General features: G+C 39.1%; 1 protein-coding gene across 3 annotated transcripts in view; it reads right to left on the reverse strand.

The window, feature by feature from the left end:
• The window catches only part of LOC149215132 (origin of replication complex subunit 4-like), a 357,573-nt gene that overhangs the window by 185,253 nt on the left and 149,695 nt on the right, over positions 1-22,625 (reverse strand). For all 3 annotated transcript variants that reach the window (XM_089392537.1, XM_089392536.1, XM_089392535.1), the window contains exon 10: positions 21,676-21,767. In XM_089392537.1, the coding sequence (XP_089248663.1) occupies positions 21,676-21,767 (92 nt within the window). The remainder of the gene's footprint in view (positions 1-21,675; positions 21,768-22,625) is intronic.

Genomic DNA, 22,625 nt, shown 5'->3' on the forward strand with positions numbered 1-22,625 from the left:
AATGTTTAGCAATTTTTTTTTTAATGTTTATTAAATTATTCCTAATTTCTAAATAAATAAATAAATTTTTCTCTATTTCGGTTTCCCATTCCATTTTTTTAAATTTTGCAAATTCGAAACTTCAAATTTCAAACATCATGGTTATATTTCTTGGCATTTTCTTTTTCTTGGTTCATTTTTCGGTTATTATGGTGTTGCAGAGTAGAAAAAGGAAGGTTGAAAATGAAGAAGGGGGACAAAGTGGATTTTATGAAAACCCCGGTGAGGAGGAGCTCGAGGAGAGTGAACATGATTCAGCTCAAAAAATTAAACAAGACCAAACCCCATTGTGGAAATATGTTAACAAGCCTAAAGCAAGGAAAGGGGGTGGAACCATTAAATTTCATTGCCCCCATTGCAACAATAATTACACAGGTTCATACACCCGTGCCAGAAAACACCTCTGCGGGAAAATGCCATGGGATGGAGATAAACAAATAGGAATCAAAACTTGTACAGGTGTGTTAGCAGCAGATAGAGCCAAATACATAAGGGAAGAGGAGGAAACCCAATATAAATCTAAAAAATCAAAGGGTTTCTTTGAACCAAGCTCACAATCACATGCACAAAGAACTCCTTCAGCATCCTCCCAAGGCAATGGATATGGAGGCACATGGTCATCAGCTTTAAGGCGTAGAACCATATCAGATTTCCCTGATGAGGGGTGTAGGAATGATGTGGATTCAAATGTTTACAGGTTTCTCTATGCATGTGGGATACCATTCAATGTTCTTCGCTCACCTTATTGGCACGAAATGGTTTCTGCCATAAATGATGCCCCTAAAGGATACAAGAGCCCTGGGTATGACAAGGCAAGAACCGTTGGACTTGATCATGAAAAAGAAAAAATATCACATTCTTTGAATAGAATGACAAGTTTTTGGACTAACCATGGGGTGTCCATTGTATCTAATGGATGGACAAATGTAAAAGGCAAGCCATTGATAAGTGTTCTTGTTGTGTCTGTTAGTGGTGCCATCTTTCTTTCAGCATATGATTACTCAGACAAGTTCAAGACCGCCATCAACATTGCAGAACCATTACTTGAAACAATTGACCATATTGGGCCATACAATGTCATCCAAGTCATCACTGATAATGCTCCTAATTGTAAGGCAACGGGAGCAATTATTGAAGATAAATACCCCAACATATTTGGTCTGGGTGTTTAGTTCACACAATGAACCTTTGGATGCATGATATTGTTAAGAACAAAAACGAACATTACAAATGGATTGGTGATTTGTACAAGAAAGGCAAACAAATGATAAAATTTATTACAAATCATAGCAATACCCATGGCCTTTTCCGCAGTCACTCAAGATTGGAGTTGTTGAAGATTGCGAGGACTAGATTTGGTAGCTATTACCTCACCTTCAGGCGCCTTTTGAAGGTAAGAGAGTCATTGGCTAGCATGGTATCAAGTCCACACTGGCAGGTATTAAAGGAAAGGGCTACAAATGCAGCTGACAGGCAAGGTTTTGAACTGGTGGAGGAGGCCGCTCTTGATGGTATGTTTTGGGCACGTGTGAGGCAAGTATTGGATTTCACCAAGCCCATTTATCACATGATTCGGTTTGCAGATACAAATAAACCAGTGATTGGCGAGGTGTATGAGCAGATGGATACCATGTTGGGGCAAATAAAAGATATTGTTCATAACAATGATCCCAACTTGTACAAATTGATTCACGATTGTGTGTGTGTATGATGGGATAAACTTAATGTTCCACTACATTGCTTGGCGTATATCCTTACACCAAAATACTACTCTACATCTTGGTTGGGCCAACTTGCACCAGGGGGTGGGGTTAGGACCAAACCCCATATAGATGAAGAGGTATCTAAAGGATATTTGGAAGCATTAGAAAAGTTGATACCTGACAGGGAGGAATGTGCTAGTGTGCGTCTTGAAATAGGCAGATACTTCAGTAACACTGGTTTGTTTGGTACCTTTCATGCAATGGAAGACAGAGACAGATTTGATGCTCTCACATGGTGGGAATCATATGGCAGCCATGGAATTTTGCCAAAATTGGCAAAAAAAGTTCTCTCATAGGTTGTAAATACTTCTTCTGCAGAGAGGTGTTGGAGCACCTACAGCTTCATACATAATGTGAAAAGAAACAGACTCAATGAAAACCGGGCAGAAAGCTTGGTTTATGTGCACTACAACTTGAGGTTGTTGAGTCATTACTGTGATCGGGCTTATGAGGATCCAACATATAAAATTTGGGACAACCACCCAGAGGATGACAATTTGGAGGATGGCACTATACATCTTGAAGAACTGGAAGAGGAACTTATAAGAGAGGAAGATGAAGCAACAACCATGCCACCTCCACCATCCAGTAGCAGTGCTCGAGTTCCGAGTCTTGTTCCTTTGCTGTCGCCACCTCCATCTACACCCTCACGTGGAGGGCATGTGCCTTCTAGTTCTGGTCGTCGGTCTGTGCGGGAGACTCCTAGAAGACCACCACGACCTGCTCATACATTAGACACTTCTCGTGGCAAGGGCCACATGTAGTAGTAGATAATAGATTTACAGTTTACTTGTCTTTTCTAGTTTCTATTAGTTTTCATAACTGTTGAGTCTTGACTCTTTCATATCATAATGATATTTTTTGTAAACAAGAAATGACTGTGACAAGGAAAGTTTGAAGTTTGAAGTTGGCAACTATAACTCATTGGTAATGATTCTGAATTATGAATATGATGCTTCGTGTAAGTTGTTTCATTTCATTTCATAATTCATTTTATAACATTTAATTTCATGTTAACAGTTGGAATCTAGATATTATTTCTTGTAATGGTTAAACTTAGCTTACAAGTACAACTTTGGTGATCAATGATGATAAATGTTATATATTGACTCTTTCATATCATAATGATATTTTTTGTAAACAAGAAATGACTGTGACAAGGAAAGTTTGAAGTTTGAAGTTGGCAACTATAACTCATTGGTAATGATTCTGAATTATGAATATGATGCTTCGTGTAAGTTGTTTCATTTCATTTCATAATTCATTTTATAACATTTAATTTCATGTTAACAGTTGGAATCTAGATATTATTTCTTGTAATGGTTAAACTTAGCTTACAAGTACAACTTTGGTGATCAATGATGATAAATGTTATATATTGAATTTTCAATTTTGAAAGCTTGAAGTTGAAACTTTAAGATTGATGAATCATGATTCACAAGACTCAATATGTTGTAATATGTATGTTACTAACTTGTGGACGTGGTTGATGAAGATTATAACTTCTAGATGATTGATGTTATATGGTTCAATGATCAATCTATGTTTTTTTATGTTTTTTATATCTAATTCATCATTCTACATGTTTTTGTTGACATATATGTATCAAAATATAAAATACATATATATATGATATATAAATCGCTCCGGGATTCGCTCCCAAACCGGGAGCTTTTGAAAATGTCACTCCCGCTCCCGTTTTTGCTCCCGCTCCTTGCTTTGGCTCCCGCTCCCGCTCCCGTTTTCGCTCCCACTCCCAGGTAACAATAGATCAAAGGGTTCCCCACATTGGGGTTTTTCCCTAACATCCGCCACAACTTGTGTCCTCTTGTCTTGGCTTGTCTTCTACACATGTTTTTATGTTCTATCTGCATTTATTGTCAATGTGGTTAAATTAATGTGATTGCTACTAGATATAATTGGAAATTGTCATTGGGTTGATAAGGAACATTGAAGTAAATTGTGCTAACGCATAGAACATACCATTGTTATCTAAAATTAACATGGTATCAGAACTCAGGTGAAGGCAAAGCCCAAGCAAGAGTGAGGAAAAGCAATCACTATGGGAAGTTGTTGGACAAAGACTTGGATCTAGTCCCAATGATGACTACATATTTCTTCAGATCCAAGGACAAATCTGACTATCATGCATGGAAGATGACTCTAGATTTGAGATTCGAAGAAAATGATGCCATGGACTATGTCAAAGGAAGAATAGTGGAGCCTCCTTCAAATGCATCCGATGTTGCACAAACAAGTACAAGAAAGGTGAGGTTAAAGCCAAGAAAATTATTGTTGATTCTATTCACAAGCCTTTGGTTGCCTATATTTCTAGTTTGGAAACATCTAAGAAGATGTATGACAAGTTGGTTGGGATGTTCAAAGTAAATAATGCAAATCAAATTGTCTTTCTCAAGAACAATTTGAAAGACATCAAGATGGATAGAGGAGAATCCATCCAATCCTACTTCATGAGGATTATTGTTGGAGCCCATTTTTGTCCCCATTTCATTATTCTTTTCACCTACATTTTCACTCTTTTTACCAATAATGTACTTCTTTTACCTTCTATACTATACCATTTACTGCCAAGACCCCATCATCATATGACTAGGGGTAAAGGCATTCTACTTAGCATTATTTCAATGTTTTTGGTTAAGTTTGGATAGATTATAGGATCATACTTATTAGGCCATCTCTAACTATCCATTTTATTGGACTCGTAGCTATGGAGATTGTTGACAGGTGAATGGCAAGCTAAACATCTGGTCAAAGCATGAGGAGGTGGACACTTGAAACTTCATTTACAATTTTGTACTTAAGCTGGCAGTCAACGATCAACAACTTCTTTTGGTGGAATAGTAAGCAGTTTATGGGATCTTCTGGCATATCATACACTGATATCCCTGTGGCCGAGGATAGAAAGTGGTTTTTTAAGTCAAACGCAGCCAACCGAAGTCTAATTGAGTCATGCGCAGCTGATTCAGGATTGATCTTATGAGATATTATACAGCCCGTGATAGTCATCGATCAACAGTTTGCTATGTTAAGAGATAGTTAGTTAAACCTAGTATCCATCGGCTATCTTCTTAAAGGCTAGATGAGTTTGAATTTGGGGGACTATCGAGTAATGATGGTGATGTAATGTTCCAGACTCACTGATTTTGAAAAATTATGTTATTTTTGAGAGTCCAGACTATGTATGTCAACGTCTAAGCTTTGATCTAATTCAGTTCCAACATTGTTCTACTATAAGTAATTATGGTTGCATTCTGAATTTCGTTTTACTAAGTTAAGTTAACTTGCTCCAGGCGTGGTAAGGGCCCACCATCTCTGGAACCAAGTTTATAGTTAGTCTAGATCTAGGATTAGTTTACTCTGTTAATTTTACATAGCATATCGTGTGATTGTTTAAGTTTCGAATGGTTTAATTGATTTTGTACCTAAGTTTTTATTTCGATCCTATAGATTAAATTGACAAACTAAACTTTCCTGATTAATCCATAGACACTGAGCAACGACTTAAATTGTTAATTGTCTCTTCTGAAGAGCCTCATCATACAGATGCGTTGTGAATCGTTTTGATTTGAATTATTAATAGAATTTTGAATAGTATTCTGAACCTTATACTCTGGAACCCTTTGTATTCAACAGTGTACATCAATACTTTAGCATTATGTTTCTCAATCGATTGTGTCATATAATGAATACAAGATTGTTTACATTGGAATTGTGCACAGGGTTATGAAATTCCTTCGAGTTCTATGAGAAGAATGGTTTGGTTTCTCGAGCTCTGTTCAGTAATTTTAGACCTATAATATTTGTGTAACAATTTAGTTTCTTGAATTTCGCTAGTAGTCTCTAACCTACGAACTGTTGGCATTATGATGCATGTGTTGTACTTGATGGCAACCCTCTCATAGAAGATCATCTCACTTATATACATTCAGATGAATCTACAGAAGAGATATCAGATGTGACATAATACATAGATGCAGGACAGCTTAAAGGAATCAAATGGCAAGTTCTTAGTAAGCTTTGCCATCAAGTCCAAAGGGGGAGATTGTTGGCATTATGGCTAAAGTGTTGTCCTTGATGGCAACCCATTCAGGTGATAGATCACAACAGCAGAGATTGATGATCAGCTATCAAATATTGAAGAAAATAAGGGGTACGCAGGTACACCTTACAGAAGGTGCGTACACGCAGGCCAATGTTACATAAAGTGCGTACATACCCGCAGTTATCCCGTTCAGGAGGTGCGTACCCCCAGTGCACACATTTCAAGGCAGAGAAAAGCACACATGGGGTTCTTATGTTTAACCTTTGGTATTTAGCCGACGGTTTTGTGTTATTATGGTGTCGGCCCGTGGTATTAATCCATGATTTGAGGAAGAGCTTTCCTATATAAAGCAAAGGAGATCATTTGGCTTGTGCATGTTTTGGGGTTGAACATCTTATGAGAGCTAGATCTGAAATATTATGATCTCTTGGGAGTAATGTCTAGATCTAAATAAGGCGAATCTACTGATGGATTGAGATCTCTTCGGCGCATGATCAGATCTGTAGATCTGACTGTCTGGGTTATTCTTGAAGTCTTGAAATCATCTATGCCCGGAGGTACGCAGGTACAGTGAAAGAAAAGTGTGTATATATGCTAGCACGAAGCGTTTCAGGTGCGCCGGTACGCAGGCACAGAAGGGTTGCACGTGCGGAGGTTCGCAGGCAATTCAATGGACTCAGAGCGAGGTAAGCAGGTGAGCAGTTGACTACAGTGCGTACGTAAGCAAGCGAGCAGTTGAGCAGGGTGCATACGTAAGCAGGCGAGCAGTTGAGCAGGGTGCTTACGTAAGCAGGCAGTACATGGGTGAAGCTGCTTACTTCTCTTAAAATCTCTGCTTATCATTCTTATGATCTGGGTTGTTGAAGTAATGTTTGGTTCTGATATTATGTTCAGATAACAGCAGTGATTGAGTGAATGATTATGATTAACTTCAGTTTTGTTGGATGAATGGATCGGTTTAAAATGACTTATCTTCATGTGATCTGATGTACTAGATCTGGTTGATAACTCTCATAATATCATTGTATATGTATGGATCTGATGATTGGGTGATTCAGAAGGTTGTTTGATTATGAGCTTCAAAGTTGTTGTTGGGTCCAGTATGAAAATTGGATGAAATGTGGCCTTTCAGATTATGTATTGTGCTTCAGTGTATCCAGTCTGAAAATTGATGAAACGTGGTACCTGGAGGAGAGACAATTGTAGGCCAGCGCCTACGTACTAATATCTAAGCTAGTACAAAAGCTAAGGGAGATCTTTGGAGCATTGTAGCAGGTAGCAGCCTGCGTACTAGTAAATGGATCGGCTAGTACAAGAGCAAAGGGGGTTGTAGCTCCCGTACTGGTATAAGACTGCACCAGTACAAATATTGTAAAAGGATTTTCTTATTAAGAAGAAGATTGAGATGACTTGCAGCAGGTGGTTTTCTCCCGCATTGAGTTTCCACCTTATATCATGGTGTTCATGTGTGTGCCTTATGTGTGATGATCTATTCTATGTTACTGCATTTGTTAACTGATAATATGGTTGATAAAGTTCTAATGCACTCATTGAAGATTAATTAACTTAATCATAAGGAGTTGTGGAAGTAGCATATATGAATCTGATTATGGAAATGAAAAAGTTTTATTAATGTGATAATACTGATTCACCCCCCCTCTCAGTATTATTTCCAACAATTGGGATCAGAGCAGCTCCTTTGATAGAAGCTTAATCGCTTGAAGGAGATCCGTGGAACAATGGGAAAGAAGCTTAAGAAGAAAGCACCTAAGAAAAGGAAGGCATCTCAAAAGAACTATGACAGTGGGAGAATCGATTGGGGATTAGGCATAAGAAGCTCTTCAGATTCAGAATCAGATTCAGAATCATTATCAGGTATGAATGTGTTATCCTCTGATGTTCCAGCTATATTTCCTTGTGAAAGAGATGAAAGTGAAAGCGAAACTACTGAATTAGCTCTCATGGGTGAACAAGAAAGAAATGAGATAGAAGCAGAATTTAAAAGACTGACAAACAAAATTAGAACTCAAGAAGAACTTATGAACATAAAGGATGATACTGCTAAGGCCCAACGAGAGTTATTCAAGGATAAATATCACAAGCTGCAGGATGAAGTAACATTACTAAGAAATGAAGTCAATGAAAAGAACACAACCATCATGAAACTCAGAGATAGATCCAGCTATTATGAAAGTCTTGAAGCCACAATCCGCTCACTAAAGGAAGACCTTGAAGAATCAAAGAAGCAGAATAAAGATCTAGTCCAAGATATTGAAAAACAGGGAAACGAAGTTATCAGCCTAAAATCTCAGCTAGAATGTGCCTTCAGAATTCGTCAAATGCAGCAGGATCTAAATGAAGAATAAGAAAAGGAGATTCTCAAACTAAGGAAACAAATGGAAGAAGGAAGGAAAGCTGAAGAAGATTTGAAAAAGCAATCTCTTGAAAAGGAAGAACAGCTTCAGGTTGAGGTAAATATCTTGAAAGGTAAATTAGAAGAAAAAGATAAGCTTTTACGATTTCAAGATAGTTCTAAAGTCCTGGATGATATTCTTAGTAGTCAAAGGTCTCCTGCTATAAAGACTGGTCTTGGTTTCCATGAATCTGTTGAAGGTGAATCTAGTTCACAAGGTGAAGCAAGGAACTCTAAAGAGAAATCTAAAGTGATCAATGAAGAAATGAAAGATCCATCTCATCATCAACCAAGGAAAGAGATTCCTCAAAGAAAATCCTTTACTCCTCCTATGAAAAATGTTGAATGTTATGTATGTCATAATCTTGGACATGTTGCAGCTAGATGTAGAAGAAGAAGAGCTCAAGTCCATTATGCAGAAAGGTCATCTCAATCAAGGTACTTTTATGGATATTGCTTTGCTTGCAATATGTTTGGTCACAAAGCTGCTGATTGTTACAGGAGGAATATGAAACATGTAAGATGTTATGCATGTAACAAGCTTGGACATATAGCTAAGGAATGCAGGAACAAAGTGTGGGCACCATATCAAAAGGAGAAAATGTCATCATCACGCTTGAAGATATGGAGGAAAAAGGAAGTACAGTCAGAAAAAGGTGGCACAGCACAATGTACAGACATACCAGAATCAGAGGGAGCTGAAAGTACAAAACTTCAGTATCCTGAATCTCATATGCAAACTTCATAAAGGGAAGTCGCATATATACGCGAGTTGGATACTGCACAATCGCGTATATGCTTGTTTGAAGGCAGTAGGCAAGTGAAGTTGGAAGTGAATCTATCAGATCTGGGAAGCTGATTGTCAGTGGCACAAAGGAGGACTGTTAATTTGGCCCTAATCAGAAGTACGCAGATCATTAACTGTGAAAGTGCGGGCGTATGCAGCAGGGCATAAGACTGGGTGCGGATGTACACAAGTGAAGGCACAGTCCCTGTGCGAAGGTACGCGGCTTATCAGAAGAGCACATGCGGACGGGCGCGGCGAGACAGAAGAAAAGGTGCGTATCATGATCGGTGGTACGCGGCGCGACAGAAGGATAACCTGCGTAGTTACATAAAAGTGCGCGGCGCGATGGAAGCAAAGGCGGCGTGGGGTACACGGCGCATCTGATGGAACAGCTGCGTGGGTACGCGCTGTAGTAGAAGATTGTCTGCGTACATGCGCAGTGCAGCAGAAGGATCTCTGCGGGTGTACGCAGGGGAGCAGAAGATGAAGTGCGTGGCTACGCAGGGCAGATAAAGAAAAACTGCGTACCTGTCTTAAGGCATTTATTGGCTGACTCTTCTTATTGATCAGATCTGACAGATGGCACCAGTTTAGGGGGAGCATATGTTCTTAATGCATTGTTGGCATTATGGTCCTTGGAGATGATGCTTATGATTCATCTTGCTATGGTTATGAGTTGTTCACATGGTTCTTGGATCAGATGGTGCTTGCATGGAGTCTTTATTATTCTTAGCACATATATGGATGAGGATTGTTGGTTGGATGATTATTCAAAGTTGCATTGTTGGAGACATGATGATGATGAGATCTTACCTATATGATGATAGGTTTCATTCATATATTGATTGATGCAGATACTCCCATTTGATGACTCTTAGTTCATGCAGATCTGGATGACTATGGTGTTTCTCATACCTTGGCGATTCATGCACTAATGCAAGTTGATGTTGATAGATACTATGAAGCAGATCATACAGTGTTGATTGCTGATATTTATCTTAGGTGATTGGTCTTTATGTAATAGTGTGTCTCTTTTGTAGTTATCTCTTCAGGTCATGTAACGGCCTTTGTTTCCCCACTATTCCTGGGATGAATGATATCATATGTAAACTTTTGATGTATCACCATTGTGATGAATGTATGTATTGAGTATTTTGATAGGAAGGTCATTTATGATATATAGAGTCATGTTCTTCTTGTAGAACATCTTTTTGCAGACCTTGCTTACAGTCAGGGGGAGCTTGAGCATGAACATCACTATATAGCAGAGCAGACATCTCAACTTGTTCTCAGAAAGACCATTATCAGATTAGAGCACCATGGCATATACAAAGGGGGAGCTCATTCAGAGACTTCAGCAGATCTGGTTTATAGTCAAGGGGAGCATGTTCTTAGGGGGAGCATAACCCTTTGCCCTTGATGTCAAAGGGGGAGAGTGATGTGGTGTTGTTGCCATCAAGTCCAAAGGGGGAGATTGTTGGCATTATGATGCATGTGTTGTACTTGATGGCAACCCTCTCATAGAAGATCATCTCACTTATATACATTCAGATGAATCTACAGAAGAGATATCAGATGTGACATAATACATAGATGCAGGACAGCTTAAAGGAATCAAATGGCAAGTTCTTAGTAAGCTTTGCCATCAAGTCCAAAGGGGGAGATTGTTGGCATTATGGCTAAAGTGTTGTCCTTGATGGCAACCCATTCAGGTGATAGATCACAGCAGCAGAGATTGATGATCAGCTATCAAATATTGAAGAAAATAAGGGGTACGCAGGTACACCTTACAGAAGGTGCGTACACGCAGGCCAATGTTACATAAAGTGCGTACATACCCGCAGTTATCCCGTTCAGGAGGTGCGTACCCCCAGTGCACACATTTCAAGGCAGAGAAAAGCACACGTGGGGTTTCTTATGTTTAACCTTTGGTATTTAGCCGACGGTTTTGTGTTATTATGGTGTCGGCCCGTGGTATTAATCCATGATTTGAGGAAGAGCTTTCCTATATAAAGCAAAGGAGATCATTTGGCTTGTGCATGTTTTGGGGTTGAACATTTTATGAGAGCTAGATCTGAAATATTATGATCTCTTGGGAGTAATGTCTAGATCTAAATAAGGCGAATCTACTGATGGATTGAGATCTCTTCGGCGCATGATCAGATCTGTAGATCTGACTGTCTGGGTTATTCTTGAAGTCTTGAAATCATCTATGCCCGGAGGTACGCAGGTACAGTGAAAGAAAAGTGCGTATATACGCTGGCACGAAGCGTTTCAGGTGCGCCGGTACGCAGGCACAGAAGGGTTGCACGTGCGGAGGTTCGCAGGCAATTTAATGGACTCAGAGCGAGGTAAGCAGGTGAGCAGTTGACTACAGTGCGTACGTAAGCAGGCGAGCAGTTGAGCAGGGTGCGTACGTAAGCAGTCGAGCAGTTGAGTAGGGTGCTTACGTAAGCAGGCAGTACATGGGTGAAGCTGCTTACTTCTCTTAAAATCTCTGCTTATCATTCTTATGATCTGGGTTGTTGAAGTAATGTTTGGTTCTGATATTATGTTCAGATAACAGCAGTGATTGAGTGAATGATAATGATTAACTTCAGTTTTGTTGGATGAATGGATCGGTTTAAAATGACTTATCTTCATGTGATCTGATGTACTAGATCTGGTTGATAACTCTCTTATAATATCATTGTATATGTATGGATCTGATGATTGGGTGATTCAGAAGGTTGTTTGATTATGAGCTTCAAAGTTGTTGTTGGGTCCAGTATGAAAATTGGATGAAATGTGGCCTTTCAGATTATGTGTTGTGCTTCAATGTATCCAGTCTGAAAATTGATGAAACGTGGTACCTGGAGGAGAGACGATTGTAGGCCAGCGCCTACGTACTAGTATCTAAGCTAGTACAAAAGCTAAGGGAGATCTTTGGAGCATTGTAGCAGGTAGCAGCCTGCGTACTAGTAAATGGATCGGCTAATACAAGAGCAAAGGGGGTTGTAGCTCCCGTACTGGTATAAGACTGCACCAGTACAAATATTGTAAAAGGATTTTCTTATTAAGAAGAAGATTGAGATGACTTGCAGCAGGTGGTTTTCTCCCGCATTGGGTTTCCACCTTATATCATGGTGTTCATGTGTGTGCCTTATGTGTGATGATCTATTCTATGTTACTGCATTTGTTAACTGATAATATGGTTGATAAAGTTCTAATGCACTCATTGAAGATTAATTAACTTAATCATAAGGAGTTGTGGAAGTAGCATATATGAATCTGATTATGGAAATGAAAAAGTTTTATTAATGTGATAATACTGATTCACCCCCCCCCCCTCTCAGTATTATTTCCAACACAAACTCTGTGTGATCTTGTAGAAGTTTTGCTGCGATTTAAGCCTTCGACTTTGGTGTGTATGCAATCATTTTGACTTTGTTTCATTCATGAACAGTAGTTAGGTTTCTTAAAATTGTTATCATAGATAGTAGTCAGATTTCCCTTTTGAACAGTAGTTAGGTTTCTTTCGATTTCGATTGCGAATAAGTAGTGCAACTATAGCCTCAATTAGGAACAAAGGTTCTGGTTTGTTTAAATTGTCACTTAGATTTCCTTCTAGTTTGATTAGGGTAGTCGATTTGATAAATCTCTCAATAGTAGGGTTCAGTTTCCTTAAATGTCATTTGTCTAGATTGCTTTGAGTATCATTTCAGTTGCTTTGAGATAGGTAGTCTTTGCATTTGAATGTTGAATGTCTTTCTTTGATTGAGTTAAATTAGAGAACTCCGGAGATTAATTTCAATTTCGCATTCACTAGCTTAATTTAGATTTTGAGTTCATTAGCTTAGTTTAGATTTAATCTTCATGCTCTTTGATCTAGTGATTCATGTTTTGTCTTGATCAGCATTAGAAAAGTCGAATGAGTGTTTCCCATTAAATGTAATTTGAATTTTGTAATTAGCATTTCATAAGATAGAGTGATTTTACAATTAAGAGGAATAGTGTATGAAATTATTTGAGTTTTGCATTATAGAAGTAATTTGTAGCAAGCCTGTCTTAGTTGTAATATTCTTGTTTAAACGAGTGACTGAATAGAGTTAAAATATGAATGGATTCTATAGGATTTAATGAATGAGTTCTTCAATATTTAGTGAGTTTGCTGAGCATTGAGTCTTTTAAAACAAGTACGATTTCTTTGAAGCTTTGTTAGAACAGCACACTTGATTCATGGTTGAATGCTTTAAGTAGATAGAGGAGTTAGAGTAAATAGGTTTATGTACTTAAACATCGATTATAAGAGGAAAGCACCTACTCTGTAATTAGATCTTGAATCTGAACCAATACGCAGTGTAACTCCGTGATTACGATCCTTGGTTGATAATTTAGTATTAGGAGCTTTAAAGCGACGAATAAAACTCCTAACAATTACCGAGATCAAGAATGATCTCCTATCTATTGGAGAAGTCATTGGTGATAGGGAGCTTACTCTTATCGCACTTGGAGGCCTTATAAGAGAATGGGATGTGTTCAACACTGCCATCCTCAATAATGACAGGATTCCGGGATTTGATGAGTTATTGGATACATACATTCAAGAAGAAATAAGGATGATCGAAAGAGACAAGCCCTCACATGGAAACAATCCTACAGCCTTCTCTGCTCATTCTAAGAGGAGGAACAACGTTGGTTCAAGAAATCAAGGTCAAGGGTTCAAGCCGGGATTCAAAGAAGGAAGAAAAGGAAGATGCTTCAATTGTAACAGGTTTGGCCACTTCGCTAGAGAGTGTCCTCAAAAGAAGGATACTCCAAGAGATGATGACAACAATAACAACAACTTCAAGGGCAATGGCAACCAAAGGAGCAACAGGTTCAACAACAAAGGAAAGAGGAATGCTCCCGCTGCTCGAAATGGAAATGGTCGTCCTCCCAAGAAGTCGAGAAACTCTAGGTATGAAGAATTTAATGTTGTAAAGCAAAAAGAATTTTATCTTATTTCTTCCCTCACCACTGCCTCTCTTCCAGATACATTGGATCATTGGTTGATTGATAGTGGTGCCTCAAGGCACTTCACTGGGTACAAAGAGGCTTTCTCTAACTTGATTGAAAAGAATACGAATATGGAGATTATACTTGGGGATAATGCCACTTATCCCGTGAAAGCAATTGGGACTATTACTCTTCACTTAAATCAAGGTCAAACCCTCCACTTACAAGAAGTACTATATGTACATGATCTAAAAAAGAACTTGGTCTCTATTTTTGTGATGGAAGATAAAGGTTTCAAGGTGTCATTCATTCATGGTAAGGTTCGTGTTTGACAAAGGAACCCAAGAGATGCATTCAATTTTGGATTTAGGGTTGAAGGCCTCTATCGGGTTGGAGGAAGTCCGTTGGGAGCAACGACTTGTCATACTTCTCTTTAATCCAAATTATGGCACTGGAGATTTTCTTACCTTCATTTCAAAGCCTTTCCTGATGTAAGGAAGATGGTCACAGGTATGCTCGAATTCAACTTACATCATGAAGGTGTTTGTCAAGGATGTGAAGCTGGAAAACATACAAGGGGACCATTCCCCTCTAGTGAAACTCAAACCACCGATATTATTCAATTGGTCCATTCTGATCTATCATATATGTTGCCCGCGACATCTTTGGGTGGATATTTGTACTATGTTATTTTTGTGGATGACTTCTCCTGCAAAACGTGGATCTATTCCTTAAAGAAGAAGGATGAAGTATTCAAATGGTTATGCTCTTTCAAAGCCTTGGTCAAGGATTAAACAAGGAAGAAGATCAAAATATTGAGGACCGAATATGAGTCAAATGAATTCAAAGACTATTGTAGGGAAGCTAGCATTAAGAGGGAGACCACCACTGCATATAATCCTGAACAAGATGGTGTTGCCGAAAGGAAGAATCATACTATCATAGAAGCCACCCATGCCATGCTTCATAACCAAGGTCTACCGAAGTTTGTATGGGAAGAAGTTGCCATCACAGTTGTATATGTTCAAAATAGATGCCCACATCAAGCATTGGACTTCATGACACTCAACAACAGAACCGAATATGAATCAAATGAATTCAATAACTTTTGTAGAGAGGTTGGCATTAAGAGGGAGACAATTGTTCCATACACTCCTAAGCAAAATGGAGTTGTTGAAAGGAAGAATCGTACTATCATAGAAGCCACCCGTGCCATGCTTAATGACCAAGGTCTATCGAAATTATTATGGGGAGAAGCTGCCAACACCGTTGTATATGTTCAAAATAGATTACCACATCAAGCATTAGACTTCAAGACACCTAAAGAAGTTTTCACTGGTAAGAAACCTGATGTTTCTCATTTTAGAATTTGTGGTCATGTCATATATTTTCATGTGACGAAAGAGAAAAGGAAAAAACGAGATGCATCTGGGAAGAAACGAACGTTTGTGGGCTACAGTGAAACTTCGAAGGCATATAGAATCTATGTGCCTGGTCAAAGGGAGGTGGAATTGAGTCACAATGTCACTTTCGATGAAGATTCTACTCTTAGAAATATCTGATATCTTCATATGCGTAAGAAGGACAATGATGATGCTAATGCAAAAAAGTAGGATGAACCTTCGTCTGATGAACCGATGCCTGATGTTGAAGGTCTGATGGATCCCATTGATCCACCTCCTAGTGAGCCCTCTACTTCAAGAAAAAGACCTTTGTGGCTCAAAGATACTCTTGAAGATGCTAAGAAACATATTGCACTGAGGGGGACATTTTGTGAAAGCAAGAAGCCGAATAGGTACCAAGGGTACTTAGCTACCATGAGTACCATTGTACAATATGAGCCTTGCACATTCGAAGAAGCCATGAAACACCAAGTTTGGAAGGATGCGATGAACGAGGAGTATGAGTCAATCATGAAGAATGATGTCTGGGATGTGGTTCCTAGACCCAAGGATAAGTCAGTGGTCACTTCAAAATGGCTCTACAAGATCAAACATGGAGTTGATGGGAGTGTTGAGAAGTTCAAGGCCAGATTTGTTGCTCGAGGCTTCTCTCAAAAGGAAGGAGTAGACTATGATGAGATATTTGCACCGGTTGCCCGATATACCACCATCTGTTCGATCATAGCCCTTGTCGCTTCGCAAGGATGGAGCCTACACTAGATGGATGTCAAAACTGCCTTCTTGCATGGTTCGCTTAAAGAGGAAGTCTATGTGGAACAACCCGAGGGGTTCGAAGTTCAAGATCGTAAGACACATGTATGCAGGTTGAAGAAAGCCCCCTATGGGCTGAAGCAAGCCCCTAGGTCTTGGTATGAGAGGATTGATAGCAATCTTATGAAGCTGGGATTTACAAGGAGTGATTCTGACCCGAACCTATACTTCAAGGTTGAAAAGGACAAGCCTCTTATTCTAGTCCTTTATGTGGATGATCTCTTTCTGACAATTGATGACCCTCTCAGTCATCAATGCAAGAGGGAGTTGGCTTCTGAATTCAAGATGAAGGACAGACTGATGCATTACTTCCTAGGGATGGAGGTCTAGTGAAAGCTAGGTGAGATTTTCCTTTCTCAAGGAAAATACATAGTGAAGCTACTTGAGAGATGTGGAATGGTGGATTGCAAGTCCGTGACTACTCCGATGGAACTCGACTTTAAGACGCTGTGTGGAAGTGTTGCTCGACCCGAATTAGCGAACCCTTCTGAGTATCGCCAACTTGTGGGGGGCCTGATGTTCTTGGTCAGCTCCCGTCCTGACATATGCTTCGTTGTGAACACGTTGAGTCAATTTATGGTTGAGCCTCATCACATTCATTGGATTGCTGCTAAGAATCTCTTGAGATATCTTCGGGGCACAATCCACTATGGACTGAGATACACTACCGGAAACTTGAGGCTACATGGATATTCAAATGTTGACTGGGCTGGCAATGTGGTGGATCGTAAGAGCATGTCTGGGTGTTGCTTCTCTTTGGGGTCTGCTTCAATATCTTGGATGAGCAGGAAGCAGAAATCGGTTGCACTAAGCACCGCCGAGGCCGAATACATTGCTGCGAGTATGGCCTGTTGTGAAGCCATTTGGTTGAGGAAGCTCTTTAGTGAGTTGTTTGAGCATGTGCTGAATACCACCGTGATCTTCTGTGACAACCACAGTGGGATTCATCTATCATAGAATCATGTGTTCTACGACCACTCCAAGCACATTAATATCAGGTATCACTTTATCCGGGATATGGTACAACGAGGAGTAATAAGGCTCCAACACATTAGAACAGATGAGCAGGTTGCAGACATTCTCATGAAGCCTTTGGGGAAGGTCAAATTCTTAACCTTCCAAGAGAGACTTGGAGTCGTGGAACGACCCTCCTATGAGGGTCTCGTATGAGTTTGACATAGAGCTCTAGCAGCTCTTGGGGGCTTGGGGTACTTCTTGGAGCTATGAGCGATCATAGGGTGAGTGGTTCACCTTCCCCTAGTGGTGCTCTAGATACAGGGTGAGTAGTTCACCTTCCCCTGTGATACCCCGTGATGGTTGACATGTGTGTAAGGTGAATGGTTCACCTTCCCCTACGATTGACATATGCATAGGATGAGTGGTTCACCTTCTCCTATGGCATATGAGTAGGATGAGTGGTTCACCTTCTCCTGTCGATGCCCCAGCACACATCCTACCCATGGAGTCCGGGACTCATGGGAAGTACCTCTCATCTGGCCAATGAGTTGGGAAAAGATGGTTAGGGACCATAGCACTACCGATGGACGCATCGTGTACTGTCATACTCCCTATGACTAGGATGCATGGTGTTCAACAACTTGATTTGGGATCAAGGACTAACTTTTGTCAGTGGAGAGTGGTATGATCTTATGACTCACTCTCGATCACTTCTTCTTCATTATTACTTCATGGTTTAGCAGAGCAAGGCAATGATGACAAGGATGGTACAGGATGCCAGGATGGCATGATCATGACAGTTGGATTGGCAAGTGGAATTCTCCCTAGTTGAGAGGGAGTATTAAAATTGGCAACTAGGGCCAAATTCCACCTTAGGATAGCTCATATGACAGAGATGATTATTGCATTGGATTCCTCTTTTCGAGAGGTCCAATTTTGATATAAAGATCATCTAATTTTAACAAGCAGAAGTGAAATTGTGAATATATTTTCTCTCATGCACAAATTGTCAAGGTCAACCTCAGTCAAATGTAGGCTCATAATCCCAATAGATATGTCTCCTCATCCTCAACGAAGTGTATAAATAGGAGTAACCTCTCTCCTCATTTGATCATCACTCATCTCATCACACATCTCTCTCTCCTCTCTTGATTGGTTCGTACAACTTGGAGGTAGCCTTCTCTACTTCGCACGTGTGAAAGGAGGAAGAATTTCAGGACTATTTTGGAGGTCGAAAAATTAAGGAAACAGGAGAGCATTGACCATGGTGATTTTGACCAACGTTGACTTTGTTCTAGAAGGCAGAATTTCGATTTTTGAAGGCCACATTGAATTCTCACCTTAGCTAGTCTCCTATTGATTCCTGTGGCGAAAGATTCCACCCTAGTCAGCCACCTCTCTTCATCCATTATCTGTCATCATTCATCTAAGGCAATTTGTTGACTGTGATTTGGCACATTAAGGTGGTATTTGATCAGTTGAAGGATTCATACAAGGTCTATGGAGAAGCGAAGTAATAATTGCAAGTTAAGAACGTTTTAAGATCCCTAGACCGCGCCCACAGCCTCAACACTGGAATTTCTAGCCAACAAACATTTTCAATGGTTTTCTGGGCAGCATGAAAGTTCGGTCTCTCTTGGAGCAGCACATCTGATTTTGAGGCAAGGTATCCCTGATTGGTGGTAGTCTAAATCCTGCAAGGTCAACGAGTACAGCAAACCATGCAGTAGTAGTCCAAAAGATAGTGAGTTGATAGTGTAGTAACAATAGTATTAATAGGACTAACAGGAGTTACATTTGAATCTTTACTTATTAAATTTTTGACTTTGCAAATCAGTACTATATTAGTGGGTTACTGGTTGGATGAATTGATGTTCCTTGGCAACAATAGTGTTTTATGGTGTTTTGTTGTAAAACAATATTGCTATTGAAAATCTTCATATTTGTGCATTGCATAGAAGAAATCCCATTGTTATATGAATGTGCATTGTTGTATAATTCTCTCTGATTTGTTGGAAACCCTAGCTAGAAATAGAATATCGAGGGCAAAATTTCTTTAGTGTTGAAAAGTGTAACTAGGTTCGGTCTTCATAATGACATGTAATTATGATTTTATGTAAAGAGATGGAAAGACGAAAAATAAAATTATTGTATTGCTTGCATCATGGATTTCATGAACAAGAAGTTTTATTTTTGAGTCAAGACTCCATTGAGAGCTTTAGGAATTATTTGCCATCTAGTCATAAAATAAGAGAGTCATTGTCGTGTAATGATGTCATGTTACACATTGTAAAGAGTCAAACTTGTCTATGTAAAGTATTCCTCCAAGACCTTGTCACGTGTCCTCTTCAAGTCGGCCTACAACAAATGAAGAACCTGGCAGATGATGTCAGCCCTCCTTGTGATCATGTCGGCCTAAAGGACATGAGGCAGTGTGTATAGATAGCCACACTCGGCCTCACTTAGAGGCAAGCAATTCGGTGAAGAACACAAGCAGAAGTGTGAAGAAAAGGACTACAAGCAGAAGTGCAAAGAAAGGATAGCGAAGGAAGGATTCTTCTGAGGTTTTTGTCTTGGGTCATATACTCTCCCACGTGCGAAAGAAGAAGGACCGAAGGCATCAAGAGAAGATCGAAGTAGAACTTGTTGTTGCATTAAAGTGACCTTGTTTGGGCATAGGATCTCACAAGAAGGAAGCCAAGGAGAAACACTATAAGGAGACTAATTAGAAGCATATTCTAGGGTTTCTGATCTACGATTAACCTAGGAGACCGAGTTTCTCTAGAGGAAGCCGAGGAGAGCAGTTCAAGATCAAGAAGGAAGTCGAGAAAGGGAAGAGGCAGAACATCAAGGCTAGTGACAAGGTTCTTGGGAGGATACTAGAGTCAAGGGTCTTTGTCATGGTCTTGGTATTCATCAATTGAAGATCTATACGAATAATTTTGATCGGATTTTCCTCTCAAGAAGTGAGAGGTTTTGACCCTAGCTAACAAGCCTATATACTGTGTCTCTTGTCTTCTATTGTGCATTTGGTAATTGTCTTGATGAAAATAACACAATAATAATCTAACAAAGAGAAGATCATAATCTAAGAGGTATAAGTATATCACAAGCAATTATCAAGTAAGAGAAATCTCTTAACTTCTTATGCCCTAGATTTCTCAACATTTAGGACATTACAAAATGCCTCCATATATGAGCCAAAAAAGGGAAGCATACCATATGGGACCATGATCCGTTAAGTGATAAACCAAGCCACATTAGCTAGGGCACTCTTACACCAAGGCTCCAATCATGCTAGATCATCTTAAATCATTCCAAATGAATGTGAAATCAAGTGAAAGCAAAGGGAAAAGTGCCTAGTGCTCTAGACCATCATGAAGCCAACACAATGTCAAAATAGTGTAAAGGTGCTAGGGTGCTCCTCATGCATCAACATGTATTAACAATGGCTTTATCCTCATGATGAAAAGGGAGTTTCATAACCAAGCATACTAGCATGAAGAGAAAGCAATCGTCAAGGAAACCAAAGCATCATCAAAATATACATGACTAAGTGAAGTCATAACCCTTAGGCCATCCAAAGCTCCATCAAACAGCAAAACACTGATTTGCGTAGATTTGTTTGTTGATGGACACAGCCAACTATATATGTTATAGTGCATAAGCCTATATTTGGTAGTTGATTTGTATGCATAGTCGCAAAAGGAAGTCATCATACTTGGTCATGATATCAGAAGTGCTGTCATTTTAATCTTTAATAGTAGCATACTTAAGACATGAGCAGACAGAAGCCACCGAAAGGCATCTACAAGAAGCAGAAATTATGAAAGCCAACCTCCGTGTCTGATACAGGATAATCTATGTTTTTGTGATCTTTACAGTAACAGTGTCTATGCTATTATTCTGTAATTTTGGAATCTCATGTTATACATACAAAGACCAATTCTGACTATCACAAGGGAAATACTTCAACTCCCATCTTTTTGTGCTATGCCCTGTATTTTAATATACACAGTTTGGTGTTTACGAAAATATCTTTCACAAAGAAGACAACCGCTTTCAATTCTAAGCCATACTTTTTTTTTACTAACAAGTGCATCATTTACCTTCATAATAATGATGAATAATATATTTCTGTAATACCTAACCAAGTCATAGAGTAATTCAAGATGATTCTATAAATGTGTAAGAAAAATGGAGCAGGTTTTGAGAATTGAGCATTACTGCAACTACCTATTATGCTATGAAGGAAACTTCTATGTAACAAAGAGAGGATTAATCTACTGTGTGTAGTTCAATATGATCATTATGTCATGCAATAATCTGCAATATTTTCCCTTTTACCATTCTATGCAAGTACCAATTCAGCAATAAATGATTGTCCTATGCAATATACTCATTTCAGTTTCACAAACTACTTACAAATCAAATCTTATATGCAACAACCAGAACATCCTTACCTCTGCAAATGCTCAACAGAAGGAGGAGAGAACAAAAATTTTCGATGCGAAAAGCGCGATCTTACTCTTTTCTCCAATAGTTGGTCAGCATCCTACACATATTCAAAACTCTCTTGGACCAGTTTTGTTTGTTCATGTTTTTCTAATTCAAAATAGTAAATACATAACCTACCATTGATATCTTTTGTCTAAGAAATAACTTAATTTTCTTAGAACACCTAAACTTAGTAAATATTAAAAGCATGACTCTCGAGAAAAGATGCATAGAAAACAATGAAATTAACTGTTAAAGTCAATAACATTGCAACATAATATCTTCATTTTTGATCATACTCATCATGTTTTCATGAATTTGTGTCTTACTACAATATACATATAGAGCCAAACTGAAGTTCAACAGATATCAAGTGAAAATAATTAGGAAAAGAAAAACTAAGATTAATTTCCACTTACCAACATGGCATTACTACCAGGGTTGCAGGGGAGTGGCTCCCCCCCCCCAAACCCTCGAACCCGCTCACAAAGCACACTCCCTGGGAGCGAATTCGGGAGTGCGCTCCCTAAAAAAAACTTCGCTCCCTGGCATTTTTTTGCAAAAACATTCCAAATGCAATTTGTTTCAAAGGAACAAGAATTTTTGAGTGGGGCAGCCTATGGCCCTAGTATTGATATGTGATTTATGGTATTGTTTAATTCTAAGTACAAGTGACATTCTCCTTTATCTTTCATTTTCATCCTTTTACTTAAATTTTTAACATTACCGTGAAATGACTCAAGATGTTTGAGAGTGGTTCCGACCTCATTGGATTTCATATAGAGAAAATAGAATTTTAGATCTCACTCAAAATCCAGCAGACTTATCACTTTTTCAGGATTTCAGATTGGGGGGATTGCAATGTTTCCATTGGATTTTGTCATGTACTAGGGTATGGAATTCATATTTAATCAAG

This window comes from Pinus tabuliformis, chromosome 1_1, assembly GCF_031772625.1.
Source record: "Pinus tabuliformis cultivar Carrire ecotype Pingquan chromosome 1_1, CPIR1, whole genome shotgun sequence".
Classification (NCBI taxonomy): domain Eukaryota; kingdom Viridiplantae; phylum Streptophyta; class Pinopsida; order Pinales; family Pinaceae; genus Pinus; species Pinus tabuliformis.